This window comes from Aptenodytes forsteri, unplaced genomic scaffold, assembly GCF_000699145.1.
Source record: "Aptenodytes forsteri isolate BGI_AS27 unplaced genomic scaffold, ASM69914v1 Scaffold323, whole genome shotgun sequence".
Lineage (NCBI taxonomy): Eukaryota > Metazoa > Chordata > Aves > Sphenisciformes > Spheniscidae > Aptenodytes > Aptenodytes forsteri.
The window spans coordinates 33,382-50,985 of NW_008795323.1; the positions used below are offsets into that span (position 1 = coordinate 33,382).

The window sequence follows — 17,604 nt, forward strand, 5'->3', positions numbered from 1 at the left end:
TGATGTAAGTAAGTTGACCGTAGTGCACCCCATTCCTCTTCTGGCTGGGGTACGCATGTCAGCATGGAACGGCTGAAGTGGGATTGCTGGGCTGACAGTGACATGAGCCCATGCATGAGTTTCTGGCCTCATCCCTTCTCTACCCTCTCTTACGCGAGAGCTCTGCCATGCCATCACATGTTCACTTCTCCGGCTACTTTTAGTCTGGTCTCTCTGCACAAAGAGATGTTTCCCTATGTCTAACAGCAGCTGATTTCCTGTCTGGGCACCTTTTGCTGTCGGGTGACGAATGAGAAAGGAGCCGAGGGGCTGAGCTGGGAAAAGAGACTCACACTCCTACAAGACAGACGATGGTGACTTCCTCGAGCTGTGCTAGTAGATGGGGTGGGCAAGGACCACGCCAGGCAGCACCTGGCGCAGCAGGATGCTGCACCATGACTATTCGGTCCTCCAGTAACAACTCACAACAGCAATACTGAGAGGGGAGGGAATCAAGGGCTCAGATTCATTTTAAAGGCAGGCTACACATGGCAAGTTGCAGAAGGAGCTGCGTTCTTTGTAGCAAACCCTGTAGATCTCCTTCACTTTTACATTAGCACCTAAAGAAAGAGAAAACTGAGAGCAGAATACAGGCTGTGTCTGGTGTCCACTGTAAAACTTGAGAACAAAAGATCTGCAGTCCTCAGGGCAGTGAACACGCAGACACTGAATTCCTGCATTGCTTTCAGCTCCCCTGAGAAATCAAAGTCACTCCATTTGCTGGGAAACTATCTCTCCGTGGAGAAGTGATGGGCACCCTCCCAGCTGCCAGCGTAATCCCTCAGGAGCTGTATCCTGCAGCTCTCGCCCTGAACCCAGCAGGTTCCCCCCTGGAAGCACGGTGCTGCCTTCCACACAGCCCAGGAGCTGGGGAGGCCGCCTGCCTCGCTCAGGGCTCAGGCAGCTCCCGCAGGAAGGGTTTGATTTGCACTGTTTGGTTTGGCTATTTAAATACTTTAGTGAGTGTTGGGGTAATTTTAGGCATGTTTATCCTCTGCTCTGGGAGAGACTCAAGACACATGTAAGCAGTTATTCTCCAGCGGGTTTGTTGTGTTTGTGCTTTCACATGCAACACACGCACACCCTGCGGTGTGGCAAGACTTGGGGTGTGCAGCTGGCAAAGCAGACTGGGGAGGGAGAAGAGAGCAGGGATGAGAGAAGCACTTTGGGGAGGATCCCCCACTCCAGCTCACGCTGCACTTTACTTGCTTCCCCCATGCGTATCCTGCCCTGGCACCATAACTTGGGGGGCCCAGCAGAGGAAGGGTGCACTGTGTAGGTCTTGTTTAAAAAAGGATCTTCCGTGGAAAAATTGTCCTGCAGAGACTTTTCACACCGGAGACGCTGTCAATTCTTTCCTACTAATCCCAAATACACAGACAGGTAAATGAAGGGTTCCTGGATATTCTTACACTGGGGATGGCTCAGCCTGTAACGTGAATGGAAGCACTGCTGAGTCTGCACATAGCTGTCCAGCAAAATGAAAAGCAGAGCACTTCAGGGGTTCGCTGAGGGCCACAGACATGTTTTTAGAGGTTCACTGAGATCCTGGTGCAGATGAGACCCGCAAGGACAGACAGGTGACCAGACCTCCTCCTCTTAGTGGGATTTGGGGAGGAGAGAGACATCACCATCTCACAAAAGTGGCTCTGTGAAAATTAGCGGTGGGGGAAACCTCCCCCAGGGTGACATCTCTAGGAGATTGGGCGGGGGGACAGTGCTTGTCTTGTAGGTTTGGAGATCCCAGCCTGCACATCTGAGCAGCATACGCTCCCTGAGGGTAGACCATCCCGCCATAGCTCTGGAGAGGGCTGCTCTATGCCAGGTGGCCGTACCCAGTGGGAGATGTCCTGGCTGTTCCTTGGGCTGGGCACCGAGAGCTCATTGCTCACCTTAGCTTGGATGTAATTGCACAATGAACAAAACATCTCAACCCCCTTCCTCCTGTGCCTGGAGTGTGCTGCATCCTAGAGCAGTTTCTTGGTTTCAAGGGGATTTCTAGGTCATCAGATTAAGGGCTCTTGAAACCTTTTGCTATCCCAGCATCCTGGGGCTTGTTTGCTTTGTGAGTACTCCTGTTTCTGGCAAACTGTTGCTTGGATGACACCAGCAGCTTGGTTGTGGTGTTGTTGATGGACTAGACTCACAAACTGTCACGTAATTAAAGTGTCTGATAATAAAAGTAGTCCTGCAGTGTTTATTCATTTGCTTTCTCTTGTTACATCGGAGCCTGGGTCTTCTCATTCTGTCTGTGGGCATAAACATTGCAGTCCATAATGTTTCATGTTCCACGTTGCTTAGGAAAAATAAACATTTTCCTCTTTTCGTTGCCAACAACAACTACCACCAAATAATCCGGAAACAAACTGTCAGGCCCCAGGAGGTAGTGCTTGATGGTACCACGGAGTATGGGAAGTGAGCGGAGAGGAACCTCCAACTGTGTATGCGCGGCCAGGCACTGCGGCACCTCCCATTTGGCCTCATTTGGCCAAAGTTTGGCCTCGGCCTTTGCATTGCCTCTGGCTCTGTCTGCAGTGGGACCGGGCCGCAGCCCAGCATGAAGGAGCCATTCCTGTAGCAGAAGTATTTTGTGTAAGCCAAGAATTCATAGTTAGAGGGGTTGGGAGACTCTGCCTTGTTCTGGAGGAGGTAGGATCAATAAATCCGGTGGCTTTGCCTAGGCATTGTTTCCACCAAATTTCCATTGTTTCCACTAAGAGTGCCTCGACCAGGAGCACGCTTAGCTCAGGGTCTGACCAGACCACAAACATAATCTGTTTCTGCCATGAAATTTCGGCTGCAGCATTAGCACCTTCCAAGGCCAGTCAGCTTCTGGGACACAACCTGACTGGAGTGGAGCTGGCTCCAGTTTTACCACTAACTGTCAGCTGTAGCTGCAGCTTCAAATCCAACCACTGCAAATCCATGCTGGGCTGAGAGGCAGACTGGCCAAAAAGCCGGCTATGGTACTCTGTGCATCAGGACAACAGTGCTGATCTCAGGCAGGAACATTGCTGCAGCCTGTTAAGGGGGTGCAGAGCCCCTGGGGGGCACAGCCACCCGACAGTGGACAGAAATGGGGTGAGAGAACTGTCTTACATGAGAACTGCAGGAGAAAGCATCTCTGCTCTCCTTCCCCATGTGTTGAACTACGGGCAGGAGTGCTCCGAGGTGCAGGCTCATAGGTGGGAGGAGGAAAATGCTACAAGCAAAGAGGCAGCAAACACCAGGGCCTCGCCAAACACTCTGAGTAACAGAAGGAGAAAGCAGGGAGAAATGGAAAAGCAGCAGCAGAAGGGACAGGGTGGTGGGGAGAAAAGCCATGAGCTCATCCCCTAGCAGAGGAGGAAACAGCCCCCAATGACAGGGGAAGTATCCAAGACTGATGGGATTCACGTTGTAACTTGTCCAGTCACTCCTGCCTGACAGGGAGGGGGGTCTCTTTTCATGTCTGTGCCGCAAGAGCAGGCAGGAGCCCAGGTAATTAGGTACACGACAGAGGAGACAAGTTTAAGTTCAGGGCAGGCAGTAGAGGATGGACCCAGGCAGAGAAGTGCACTGGGTTTGTCAGTACCATGCACTGGCCTCACTCTTGAGGTCTTTTATACACAGTGTTGCTGATGCTCAACTGTAGCTGTGCTGCTCCGGCTGCTTCTCCTCCTGGGAGGCTCTGGAGGGCGAGTGCTGCCCCACACAATGAGGTTAAAGATGCTCCCGGCTCCTCAGGATGGCTGGGACACTTCCTGGGAAGCTTGGCTGGTGTTCACCTGGCCGCAGCAGACCCAGAAGTGATGGCTGTTGTATCGCAGCACTTGAGGGCTGATAAAGCTGCGAGGAACCGAGTGGGCAGTCTGTACCTCTGCTGTGGTTTCTGCTCTCCCGTGGGATCTGTCCTTTCCCTCCCGTTGCCTCTCAGCCTTTTGGTCACAAGGCTGGTAGGAAGAGGCACTTTCTGTGCAAGGAGCTGTAGCCAGCCTGCAGCACAGCCCTCTTCGTGTATAGCTTTGCTCCTCTGCTGTCCTCACTGCCCTCGGCCCTTGGTTTCAGGCCTGGCAGCCTCTCTGCGCTCGTGTTGTGCGCACATTTTGCTGCTCAGTCTCTATTGCAAAGCCCTGGCCTCTTCCCATGGCTAAAAGCTGTCTGTTCCCATGCACAGCAGCCATCCCAACAGTGGGTTATACTGGGAAGGGCAGTGGAAGTGGCTGCACACAGCCTTAGCCAGAGGCTCAGATCCGGCTCTGCACTCAGCTGGTCTGAACGCCTGCCCTGGGTTGCAGGGACTTTCCTTTGCTGTTGGTCTTTGGTAATCCTTTCCCCTCTGGTGGTGGAATGAGAGGAGTGGGGATGCCTTGATAGTTACCCAGTAGCCAGTGCCCTCCTCATCCTCTCTTCACAGGTTTGCACTAGCTTCAGCAGTAGCACGGCCCTAAGGAAACCCCTAACCTTACACTTGGGGCATTATACCACAGCTCAGGAGAACAAAGCAGGATCTCCCCAAGAGAGGATGGCTTCAGAGCTGGGTGGGAAGGATGCAACCTTAAGCGAGAGGACACGTTATCTAAGCTTTGGGAAATGCCTGCAGCGAGGTGTGTCCAGCCAAGGAGACCGAAATCTCCAGCCTGATGCGTCTTCTGAGCATTGTTTGGCAAGTGGTTTCTAACGGTCACATTTCCCCTTGCTGGCTGCGCCTGCAGTGGCATTTTCCAGCCCTTTCCTGCCATGGTGCTAATGTCAGTGCAGTGACGACAGGGAGAGACTCACTGTTTGCCTAGGGGCACAGCGAGCACATGGGGCAGCAGGACAGGTCTCGCCTCCTGCCTCCACCCAGAGCCATTCGCAGGGCCACGCTGTGTCCCCTCCCAGAGCCGTGTCTCAGCAAAGGGCAGGCAGACGGGAGCAGGGAGGGTCCTGCCTAGGCAAGGTGGGGTTTGGATGGCTGGAAGCTGGGATTCATGCCAGTGGCCTTGAGTTAACCAAAGGGGAGAGAAAAAACCTACCTCTGGTCTGCCCCTGAACGTGGGATCCCTCACGGCGAGGAGGAAACAGGCAGTTCCTCCTCTGCCCCTGCTTGTAGGAGGGTAATAATCTCCAGATTATGCCAGTGCCCCCAGCCAGGAAGGCAACAACTGGCCTTCCTGGGAGACGGGGGGCGGGATGTGTTTAGCATAGCCAAGACAAAAAAACAGGAGTAAACCCATCTGGGTCAGCCTCAGCCCACTCACCTACCTGGCAACTCCTGAGGGTTTCCCAGTCCTCCCAGTTCCACAGCGAGGGCTCTCCCCAGGGTCCATCTCCACTCCTCCTCACATGCCTCGATGCGGCTGTCCTACACCTCCTGGTCCTGGGAAACCAGATACATTGATCACCCTATGTCCTCGGGCAGCAGAACCTGGCTTCGGTGGTAGTGGGCACTCTTGAGCGCACCCAGGAGCAAGGAGCCAAGCGGCCCTCCATGCTGGACTTTGGTGACACAGCTGCCATTATGTGCTTGGCAGAGGGTCTCACCGGGGCTGGGAGCAAGATGTTGGGCGGGACGTGAACCTTATCGGCTCCTCCTGCCAGCTGTCCTTCACAGGCGCTAGCTGCCAGCCCAGGCAGGGTGCCAGGCAGCTCTTAGAGAGCTCCTCTTAGAGAGACAGGTACCTCCAACCTGGCAGGGCTCCAGCATTCAGCAGGAGCAGCCCGGTGCAGACTCCCCTAGGACAGGCCAGCCCGTACACCCTCTTTCCACCAAAGCACTGGATGGATTCTCAGTGCCAGGGCTGGTGGCTTGGGTAGGCTTTGCTGTTCAGGATGTAAAATGGCTTTCTCTCTTTGCACGTTTTGATGGTGCAGTTCCTGTGGTGTGTGAAAGTGCACTGGGACACCAGGACTGGGTCGATGGTTTCTAAGGCAAAGACTGGCAGGTGCCAAGCCACCAAGAGTGGCTGGCTGGCTGGGGAGGACAAACCAGCAGTCTGGCGTGGTGACAGACACACAAAGAGCCGAACACCTAAACTGCACCTTGTGTGACCTCCCAGGCTCCTGTGTCCATCCGTGCGTCGCTCAGAGGCACGGGGCCATTACAGAGTGGGGAGCTCGGTAGCGGAATTAATGCCAAGGGCTTCACACTTCATTCCAGCCCACATGAATGGGCTCATTGTAGGGAACAGAGCGGCGGCAGCATGCGGATTCACGGCATCATGACAGCCCTGGCATCACGCCCGCCTGACCTTCGTGTCCCTGGCAGGGCAGCCAGGAGAGCTGGCCTGGAGGAGGGCAGCTCTTTGCAGGGGAAGGAAGGGGACCTCTAAACCCCAGGTCTTCACTCTAGAGCCCTGTGGGACAGAGCCTGCCTGTCTGAACAGAGATGCATCATTGCTGCATCTCAGCTCCTCCTGCTGCTCAAACACTTTGGAATTTGCCTGCACAGAGTCAGGCAAAGAATTCTGCATTTGGACCTCTGGCTTGTGCAGCATGGTGATGCAGGGACTAAGCGCCTCTCACCCCACATGCCTCACAGCAGGCTGCGGATTACGCTTGGGTCATGTTTCATGGTGGCCCCATAGTCCTGCTGTCAGGTGGGAAACCAATGGAAGTCAGCTAATTAGCACTAATTAATGTTGCCAAGAGGAACCCTGCTTTTCCAACTAAGTGTGGGAGAGCCCAGGTGATCTTATTCGCAAGCAGAGTCACAGGCGCAGTGAGGCAAGGGGGTATGGTCCTGTCCATCCCTCTGCAGAACTGGTGACCTCAGGCAGTGATAGGGGCTGCAGGGACGGTCACTGCTGCTCTCTGCCCCATGGGCTGGGCTCTAAGTCATGCCCCAGATCTGTGTGTCCTGCTGTCCAGCTTGCGCTGTCCCCCAGCCATGCTGAGAGCCTGCTCACCATGCCAGAACAGCAAGGGGACACCACGGGAGTGACAACGGGGAGCACAACTGTGTGCTGGGGACTAAAGGCTTCCTCCCATTAATATCACCTCTACCTGGGGCCAGGAAGGAGTAAAAGATGTGGGGGCAAAAGGGGAGAATTTACTCCATAGTGATTTGTTTCATTCTTGAAGGATCTGGTTCTCATCCACAGTTTGCAAAAGCATTTCCTGCCGGCCAGCTGCCAAGGAAAAATGGACCAAAAATAGCCCAGTGCTTAGGAGGTGCCATGGCATGACACAGTGCCTCCCAGGTGTGACCTGGCCTGGCAGCAGCAGAGCCCAGGGAGCGGAGGACATTTGTGAGGAGCAGTTTGTGCCCTAGTAGCAGGGGAACAGCCCCAGGCAGAGGTGGAACTCACTGCTGCAGGGCTGCTGTGGGGAGTCGTCCACCACCCTCCATCAGGACCTCTCTTCCCAGACACTGAAGTCATGGCTTTGCTTTTCCCTTTTAGGACGTGTCTCGAAAGCATCACACCTGGAAGGAGCAGAGTCCTTGGCTGTCTTCCTTGGTGAACGCTGTGGGGACTGGCGTGCCCACCAAGGGCTTCCCCGTGGGCGCAGACGAGCAGGCGGCACGCTGGAACCCGCCCCGCTGCGGAGTGCCAGACCTCCCGGTGTCACCAGACGGCCAGAACGGGCGGAATCGGCAGAAGCGGTTCGTCCTCTCTGGCGGACGCTGGGACAAGACTGATCTCACCTACAAGTAAGAGAGGCCTGAAACGGGAGTCAGGCTGGTTTGCTTCTCCCTCCCCAAACCTCTCAGTCTGATGTTTCCTGGAGTGCGGCATGCTGTAGTGTGATCATAAAAGCTGGAGGGCAACCCTAAAACTGGGTATGGCCAGCTGGGGGGCAGGGGAGCCATGTGCTGAACCACCAGCAGGGTCATACCCAGCACCTCCACATCCCCTCACGCTCATGCTGCCGTAAACACAGCTGCCCACCCGCCCCTGCCCAAACGTATTCCACACAGCCCTTGTGTCACCCTGTGGTCAGTCCCACGTCAACACCCCCGTGTGCATACGTTCACTTCCCTACATCAAACCCCTGACACATGCCAAGCTGAGCTTCTACCACCGGCCCTCTCCTGCTCTGCCTTTGCTCCCCCCAGCCACCCCGCTGTGGGCTCACTTCACAGTTTATTTTAAAAAGACCTTTTTATTCAGCTGTTATTGATGTTCCCATAAACACGACTTCAGTGTAAAGTTTTGCCCAAGTCACCCCACACATTCTCAATTGCGAATCTCCTCAACAGGCTTGCGGGAGGGTTGTGCTGCCTCCCCAGTTGCCCACAGGGGCACGAGTGGAGAGGTGAGCACACTCGTATGGACTTTGACAGCACATAAATCACCTTTTGTTTAATTAAGTGCAGGAGACAGTTCCTCATAGTGTTAGGAGGCGATAGATTACAGAAAGGCTTCTTCCTTTTTTTTTTGGTCAACAGTGTTAAAGAAACACAGCAGAGACGAACACACACCAACACTGTTAATGGAAGGGAAAGCAAGCTCCCTCTGTGGCAGACCTTGCAGTCTGCTTATGTTATAGGAAGGCACAAGAGGCGGCAGCTGCTCTGAGCGAGCCCAGGTTTCCAGGGGCAAAAAATGCAGACTGAGGAGAAATCACAGCACAGCACTCCCAGGCACCTCTGCGGGGCTGGACGCACAGGGGACAGACCTGGGAAATGCTGAATCACTTCAGTCCGAAAAACACAGATCTGCAAAGCTCTCCAGAGAGCTCACCTGGGCCCACCAGCCAGAGGGTTTCAACACTGATGGGATTTATCTGCTGCACATGTTGTTTGGAAGAGGGTGCCGGAGCAGTGCTTGTATGGATTGGGGATGTTCAGGTGCTGAGAGAGAGTGGCAGCCCTAGTGACGTTGATCCTACAGCTAGTGTCTTCATGACAACAGTGTCCACGGGACAGCAGCTGATGCTCTCCTCATCCAGTGTCTGTTGCTTTTCAGAATTATCAGGTTCCCGTGGCAACTTGTAAAAGCTAAAGTGAGAAGGACCATCGAGGAAGCTTTGAAAGTCTGGAGCGATGTGACCCCACTGACCTTCACCGAGGTGCAGGAGGGCCGGGCTGACATCATCATCGATTTCACAAGGTGAGCACAGTAGGCAGCAGCACCCCTCTCCCAGGCAGAGCAGCAGCCTTGCAGGCAAGACCCCAAGCTTCTAACTAGAGCAGAGAGCTGCCAGCACACAACTTAGGCACTTAAGTGGAGGCTCATATTTCTGCTTTCAGACACTGGGATGTTTTTGGTTGTGGGGTTTTTTTTTTGTCTGTTGTGGGCTGCTTGGTGCAAGTGCAGCTGTTCTGTGCTGGCTGTGCACAGTACCGTTACTGATCATTCATTAATTTTCCTGGTACATTTACGTTTCTCTGCCCACAGGCTGTTTTCCTAAGCGTTTGTTTTGACTTTCCATCTTCAGGTCCTCCATCCTGTCCCTTGACTGAACGACGTAACTGTCTGCCCAAAGACAAATATAGTTTCTTGGTTAAATGAATCTTGGCTCCCGGCCTGAAATTCACTTTTGGCAAAATACGCACGGGGGCAAAGACTTCCCTCTGCTGCATGTTTGCACAGAACTAATAAAGTCAGTGGAGACCGTCCAAGCAGTGATGTGATGTACATGCTGTGTATTTGCCTGTGCCTCCCTCAGCTCTCTAAAGTGGCCACATCTCTCATGGGTTTCCTTCACTAGTCAACAGCAGGCTTGGCTTGAGTGAGGACCTGAGAGTTTGGCTGGGTTTGCTGCCGGCTGCCCCTCTGCATCCCCCCACCGCTCAGCTATGTCAACTTAATCTTGGCTCGAGCAGTCACCTCCTTAATTCTTTAGGCTCCATGGTCAGCTTTGGGCTGGAAGCTGAACAGGGGGAGGAGAGAAACATCCCTGAGAAAACATGTGAACTCCCCAGGGCTTGGTGTGACTGAGCTCTGCTTCCTCAGTGCTTGGTGTGACCAAGCTCTGCTTCCTCAGTGCCTCAATGCAGAACCGAGTTTGTGGCAATCTGAAGGGCTCAAAACAGTCGATCCGGACTAGTGGGTTGAACTTGGGATGGGAATAAGAGCTGCTGTCCCCTCGCAGTGACTCCCAACCTTTGGCTATATGATGCTGTTCACTGGAGGTACACAGCTGTTTGTCTGAGGTGCAATGTGTCTTCCCTCCAGGTACTGGCATGGAGATAACTTGCCTTTTGATGGGCCTGGAGGGATCCTGGCACACGCATTCTTCCCCAAGACACACCGGGAGGGAGACGTCCATTTTGACTATGACGAGACCTGGACTATTGGGAACAACCTGGGTACGGTACTGTTTCAGGGGGAGCTGTGGACGCTCCAGGATGCTTCTCAGGGCACTTGGAAAGGATTCAGTTGTGGTGTGAACAGGGACCCTGTAAAACTGAGAGGCAGCAATCATTTTTGTGGTGTGCATTGTCATCTCCTACCACTTACAACCCTACTGGTAGTATTCAGGTCTTTTCTTGTCACCCTTCAGCCACAGCAAAGCCTGTGTCCAGCCAGGACCCTGGTTTCCTAGTGGGCTCCCTCTGTGTGAGGGGAGCAAGAGCGACACGTCTGAGAGACGGCTCCCCTGCCCAGCCATACGCCCTGCCACTTGGGAACTGCACCCAGCATTGGCAGGAGCCATTAGAAATAAAGCAGGGAAAGGGTGAAGGAAAACTGAGGCTCAGGCACCGGCTGACAGTTGCCTTCCAAAGGACAGCCTCAGCCCCAGTCCCTGCGTGCACTGTTCACCGCCTGCCCACAAAGTATTTTCTCTTTGAACAAGTCCATAAAGGGAAACCACCCAGGCTCCAGCTCTGCCCCTGTGGCCTGGGAATGCTCTGACCATAAACAACGCCACATCAAGTCAAGCCTCTTTTTCTTCTTTTTTTTTTTTTTTTTTCCTAAAAAAAGATCCAAGCTGGTAGCTCTCTGCTTGGGCACTCAGGGTCTGGTGTCACAGTATCTCATGAGATACTGCAGTACTGCCTGGGACCATCTGAACCAGTGCCCAAAGCATCAGTTTCTGCAAGACCCTCCAAAATTAACCCAGGTCAGCCCCTCCTCCTCCTTCCCAGTTTAGCTACAGGGACAAAGACACAATCACAAAGCCCAAGTCAAACCCCTGCCTCTCTGCAGTTTCCCAAACATTTTGTCCACATCAATGTTCAGGGCTCAGATGGGCTCCCCCAAAGGCCACTTTATTGCCAGTTGTATGCCAACTTGAGTCCCTGCGTGGGGCACAGGACTGCTACGTCTCCAACCCTGTTCACACTGACCCGAAAACAAGAACTACAGAGCACCAGATCTTTCTGCAGAAGCATTTCTGCTCCTTAGGGAATGGTGGGCTCTGCTGTTTTTCACCCTCTGTTGGGGCTGCCTGTGTTGTTAAGAATTTCCTACATTCTCCCACAAAGACAGTGTTGGAGGCAAACCAGGAACTGAAAACGGATACCAGTTCCCATCAGAATCCAGCCCTATTCCATGGCCCTTTTTTCCCCCCCTATGTTTTCCATAAATAAATGTTGTAAAAGCTCTTTGCAGCTAATTGCCATTTAATATGCTGAAAAGAGCTTTATGATATAAACATGGAAAAATCCTTATCTCAGCTCTCAGTGAGACGGGGAAATCCTTAGCCTCATTTTACAGATGGGAGAGCAGAAGCATGAGAAGGGCTAAGGGGTGCCCTGGGGTCACCCCAGAGCCGTGCAGGAAGCAGGACTCCACGTGGAGGACCTTCTGCGAGGGACACAGTGATGCTCCCCGGCACAGCTTCTTCAGGCGTGCTGTTGTTCACATCCCCCCAGAGGACCTGACAATAGCACAGCCGATCTGCCAACACTGGAAAGCATCAAGTGAGGAGCCTGCCAAACTAAACAGAAGTGTCTGAAAGTTTGTAATAAATCACTGACATATAAATCCCATTTTCTCAGCTGACCTAGATGTGTCGATTTAATTGGGTCAGTGCTGTGCAAAATCGCTTCAATGTAAAGCTGACCAGCGGAGGAAGACAGGGGCTCACCTTCCCCTCCACCCTTCCCAGGCGTTCCTCCCAGTTGCATCCCCCCTGTCCCATCCCATCCTGTCCCGGTGCTGAGAAGTGACCTGCTCCCCTGGAGCCAGCAGGGAAATCCTGCTTGGAGCAGCGAGGCTGGCTGACTCACATCCCTGCCTTTCTCATCACTTGGGCTGCATCTTGGAGGATTTCTGGCTGAGGGCAAGTGAATGAATACGCTGGGACTTGTCAACAAACAGCCCCGCTCACAAGTTTCACTGCTTAATATACCTCTCTTCCATTTTCCCTAAAATTTATCAACTTCAAAAAGGATCTATTGGAAGCTAAACAACACCTGCAAAATGACACATTTTTGCATACTGAAATCCACTTTTCCCCCCTCGCCTTTTCTACACGCTCCAAGGTCATGTATTCCTAAAATGTGATCTCCCATAAATCTACTTGAGTCTGGTGAAGAAGGCCCAGGCCTTGACACTTGATAATTTTTTATGGGTTTATTTCTAAATGTCACTTTCTTGCTACAGTCCACACACAAGCAATAAATGAGCTCCCTCTGCTGTCTGTGTGACAACAGCCATTAGCAAGTTTTAATCCTCCCTGATGCAGGTATCTTCCACAGCAGAGGTGATCTAAATGGGACCTGATACGCTACAGCTGTAGCCAACAACTGCTGCAAGGCTGGGCCGACAAAAACCAACCTTACCACCCTGACACCTACTTCTATGGGCCAGACTTCTTTCTCCGTGCAAATTTCTTCTATCCAAAAGCACACAGAAAACCCTTTTCTTCCTGACAGCTGACGGGGTACAGAAGCCCCTGGTGACAGAATTACAAATTACCAACATGCCCAGGCTAGTACCTGAGTGTATGAATTCACTCACACTGCTCCAGGAAAACCCTGGGAACAACAACCTGCAAGCGCTGTAGTCGAGGTAGATGTCTCTTTCCTCGCGTTAGGCTCCTACAACATACCTCAGTGCATTGTCAGTGGCTGATAATTGCTAGAAGTGAGCCTAGGAGGCAGGCGTCCCCCACACAAGCAGGCAAAAGCATCTCCCACCTTTTCCCTTTGCAGGCACTGACCTCCTCCAAGTGGCTGCTCATGAGTTTGGCCACGTCCTGGGCCTGCAGCACACAGCTGTCTCCAAGTCACTGATGTCTCCTTTCTACATCTTCCGCTACCCCCTAAGTCTGAGTGAGGATGACAAGCAAGGTATCCAGTACCTCTATGGGAAACCCAAACCGGATCCTGACCCAACCCCAACTCAGCCAGCAGAGCTGCCCCAGCTGGACCTTGAAACAAATGAGATCACCAACGTGGAGGTGAGTGAACAGCTTGCCTGTGTCCTCCTCTAACCCCATAGCTTGTTCCCAGCTGCTGGGACTGTCCTCACTGTGAGGCCAGCAGCAGGCTTACACACGGTTTGGTGTCTGTGTCTTCCACCCATGCTGCTAAGCCCAGGTCCAGACCCCATGGCTGGCACTGCCAGCCAGCCTGGGATGGGCGGGGAGGGGATCTTTGGGCAGCACATGCCCAACCAAAACTGGCTGGAAGCAGGGCAGTCACCTGGACACAGGGACTTCCCGTCTGCTGAACCCAGCCTGGGCGAAGGGGGTTCCCGCAAGTCCAAGCACCTGACCGGCCGTGCCGTGCTTTGGCAGTCTGTGCAGCCCGACGCCTGCGACACAGCTTTCGATGCCGCGTCCACCATTCGAGGGGAGCTGTTCTTCTTCAAGTCTCGCTATGTGTGGCGGCTCCGAGCTGGAAAGCTGCAGGGCGGCTACCCAGCTCTGGCCTCCCGCCACTGGCAGGGGATCCCCAGCTCTGTTGATGCCACCTTACCCTCTGGGCAATATCTGGTCTGGTTTTTCCAAGGTAAGAGCTAGCCCCAGCTCTGTTGATGCCACCTTCGAGGACCCTCTGGGCAATATCTGGTTTTTCCAAGGTAAGAGCTAGACTGGGATCAGATGGCTTGGAAATGCATCTCCTTTACTGAGGGGTATTCAGGACCCAACAAGTTCCTGGGAGGATAAACCTTCTGGGCATCCTCAGCAATCCAGTGATCCTTGTTATTTGTTTCCTTCTCTGTTTAGTTTAAACTTTTTAGCAGATATTGAGGGGGGAAGAGAGAAGGAGGGGTCACTTTTATTTGACACAGCCAAGATATCCCATTCTCCTCCTCTGGAACACAAACTTGTGTTTTGAGCCTCTGCCCTGGCAATGCTGCTGGCAGAGGAGGAGGAAGGAAACGCTTGCTCCATCCCCCCAGCTGTCCTGTGAAACACTGTGCCAGAAGAGAGCCCCAGACACTTTCACAGGTTGTGAAACTCCTGAGCCTGTTCCCTGAGGCCCTGCTCAGGGGATGGGCAGCATCTCCTCTGCTCCTCAGAGACCTGGATGCGGAGCTTCTGTAGTACCCCCAGACTGAATGAGCCTACAGGGAGCCCGTGTGCAGAGCCAGACAACCTCCCGCCACCACGGGGATTAAAAACCAATCACCCACAGGGGGCCAAACCTCCTCCTGGCCAAACCTCCTCTGGAGTTGAAGACCAGCAACAACCCACATTTCAGCTCCACTGTTTTCTTTAATGGTCTTTCCAAGTGTAAATTTAATAGCGGGGATGCAGAATGACATAGGTACCCAGCTGCCCTGGGTGTGCATGCCCCATCTGCGCACCATGAGACCGAGTACCAGAAAGCACACCACGCGGCTCTGCGGGCAGCGTTCCTGCATAAACAGATTACTTAGCACCTGACCTGCACACAAGGACTTACAGTGCTAAAATTGGCAGGCTCCTACCATGAGTTAAAATGAGATAAGGGGAAAGCATTACATGCCGTGGGCTAATTACAGAGATTCCCATTTTAATCTAATCTGGAATTATGCTTCCAGTCTCTATTTCAGCTTGGCAACTTCTTCCTGGTTTCTGTAGCTTGCTCCTTTACAGCCGCATGCCCCCTTTATGCCTGTGCATGCCCACATACGTTCTCCAAGCGCTGAGTTTGCAGGGTAGAGGCTGGTCCCTCCAGCCAAGTCTTTTATTATAACTTCCACAAATAGAGAAAAGACAGCTGCTAAAATGGTCCTCCTCGTCCCACCACTGATACCCTCCAGGTTGGACTGAGGTGGGAAGTCAGTGACAGCGTCCATGACCCTGGTGGGGTTTTTGCCTCTCAGGCACAGCTTTCCCTGGGAGCTCTGCCAGCTCCAGTTGCGCAGTTGACTGCCGAATTATCAGACACCAAAGAGCTTCTAAACCTTTGTCTCCCTTTTCTGTCTCCTCGACAGATTCTCAGTACTGGATTTACGATGGCGAGAGACGGGTATCTGGTCCCACCCCGATTGTGGAGCTGGGCCTCCCTGCATCCCCTGTGCAGGCAGCTCTGGTGTGGGGGGCTGAGAAGAATAAGATCTACATCTTCAGTGGAGGCAACTACTGGCGCTTCAACCCTCACACCCGCCAGGTGGACAACATCTACCCCCGGACCATGGCCGACTGGCGCGGCGTCCCTCAGGAGATCGATGCGGCTTTTCAGGATGAGTTTGGTCAGTGCAGCAGGGACATGGCCTGCTCTGGGGTGAGCGCTCAGGCTGATGCCACTGGCCAGCTGGAAGAACTGGGTGGATTTAGACATTTGGTAGCAGTGGGCACTTCCCAGCCATAGCACATGCCATATAGTATAGAGAGAGAGGGGCAGCTCCCTCCAATGGGTAGGGAACTGAGGCTTCTCCCGTAAAAGTGAGAAGTTTTATCATTAATAATTGCAACAATCAACAGTTAAGCATCTGATAGAGAGAATTCAAACTTCTGACCAAGAAATGGTCACAGACTCCTACCCAGCTGTTACTGCTCCCGGCAAAGAAAGTGATGAGAAGACAGCAGAAACGCTGCCCACACCTCAGCCTAGGCAGCTGTCCTGAATGAACAGGCTGCTTTCGGTATTGCCTAGTCCTCCCAGATATGCCCCATGCTGAAGACAGCATGACAGTGCCACAGAAACACTGGGGACAGCCAGGGTGCTTGGGATGACAGGTGTGGTGACTGCCTCTTTCCTCCCAAAGGATGCAGTGGAACGGCTCCCCACTGCTTCCAGAGCCTAAATCTCAGGGCAGCTTCCCCGCAGTAACAGATGGTCTGCGGCAGGTCTTCACAAGCTCCCTGTCATAGGCCCTGTTCAGGTCCTAGACGTCCTCTGCCCTCTCAGGGCTAAGCCACTACATGGGTACAACATATTTAAAACCATCGGGAATATAAAATAAAATCCATCCTGCTTACTCTCCCATCAAAACTAAAACAGTGTGAAAGAACAGTGTAAGCCACAAGCCTGGGTTTAAGTGAGATGAATCTAGCAGCATCTCCTGCCTCTTCCAGGCTCTCTCTTGGTACGGCGCATGCTGCAGCGTGTTAGCTAGACAAAATGCTAGGAAAGAGCCCAGAGCTGCGTGAACCCTGTCTCTCCTAACCCTTCCTCTCTCACCCACAGGTTTTGCCTATTTCTTGAGAGGCCGAGATTACTGGAAGTTCGATCCAGTCCAGGTGAAAGTGCTGGAGGGCTACCCACGCCAGATCAGCCAGGACTTCTTCAGCTGTACACCTTCCTCCAACTCCTTCAGATGAGGGGGGAGCTTGTGTCCTCCACGCTCCCCTTTCATCACCCTTACCTCCAGCAGCCACACAGAGGGTTCCCTCCGCCATTCCTGGCTTCCTTCCAGGCTCAGCATCTGACACAACATGTGTCTGACACAACAATGACAAAGTTTGCTCCTCTTCAGTTCCAGCAGCCCCAGCTTCAGTTGCTATCAATATAAAAGCATCTGCCATGTTCTTTGCAGGCAAGAACAGCCACTAAACCCTTAATGTGGCCACACTCTTCCAGCAGTAGCATCCCAAAAGCCATCAAGCCAGCCTGGAATGGGATCACGCTCTCCTAATTAACCTGGACCCCATCCTGTAGAACTGATCCAGTGGCATTTCCTATGTTTACATAGCTCACAACAGCAGCCCTTTGCTGCTCCAGACATTGGCCTGGGAGGAGGGCTTCCACTGGAACACCTCCCTCAGCCTTAGCCAGGGGGCTTTGAAGGACACTGACTGCCTGCGGAGGAATGCAGACGTGCGGCTGCTGCCAGGGTCACTTCACCAGGGCTGCAGTGGTGACTGCCAGGACCCTGCCGCAGCCCTACTCCCGGTTTTATGTTGTATCACTAGTATGCGTTAGGATTTTATACTGATTTGTATATAGACAAGGGGCCCCCCTATCCTTCCACGGTGCTGGGTGCCAGTGCTGGACACTGCCCCGTCGCTCCCTGTGCTCGTACTGAGTTAGGTTCCCCATCCTGGGTTGCTCATGACTGCACTGATCGGTCTCGTACCACTGTTCCCACTCCGCCTGGACACCAGGCTGGGGGCTGATACCGTACAGCCCCACTCCAGCTCTTTGCACACCCCTCGTTGCTACGTAACCTCATGCCAAAAAACCCAAAGGGGCGGCGGTCCGTTTCCTCCCTTTTCACCTTTCAACCCACCCGTGCCCCTCGCCGCTCCCCGCCCTGGGTGACCCCAGCGAGCAGGCCGGACTGCTGCCGGCCCGGGGGCAAGGAGGGTGACCGGTACCCCAGCCCCGGG

The 17,604-nt window shown here is 53.4% G+C and overlaps 1 protein-coding gene across 1 annotated transcript; it reads left to right on the forward strand.

The window, feature by feature from the left end:
- Positions 1 to 5,919: 5,919 nt before the first annotated feature.
- Positions 5,920 to 16,596, forward strand: MMP11 (matrix metallopeptidase 11). The gene is made up of 9 exons (XM_019472251.1): positions 5,920 to 5,994; positions 7,404 to 7,654; positions 8,913 to 9,056; positions 10,125 to 10,258; positions 13,052 to 13,299; positions 13,639 to 13,803; positions 13,853 to 13,922; positions 15,267 to 15,524; positions 16,463 to 16,596. The coding sequence occupies exons 1-9, from the start codon at positions 5,920 to 5,922 to the stop codon at positions 16,594 to 16,596; spliced, it is 1,479 nt and encodes a 492-aa protein (XP_019327796.1).
- The last annotated feature ends 1,008 nt before the right edge of the window (positions 16,597 to 17,604 follow it).

Bases quoted from the DNA above. Each gene is read 5' to 3' on its own strand.
- MMP11 (XM_019472251.1), top strand. From the start codon at position 5,920: ATGGTTTCTAAGGCAAAGACTGGCAGGTGCCAAGCCACCAAGAGTGGC. The intron at 5,995-7,403 runs GTCTGGCGTGGT...TTTCCCTTTTAG, and splicing joins CTGGGGAGGACAAACCAGCA to GACGTGTCTCGAAAGCATCA. The intron at 15,525-16,462 runs GTCAGTGCAGCA...TCTCACCCACAG, and splicing joins GGCTTTTCAGGATGAGTTTG to GTTTTGCCTATTTCTTGAGA.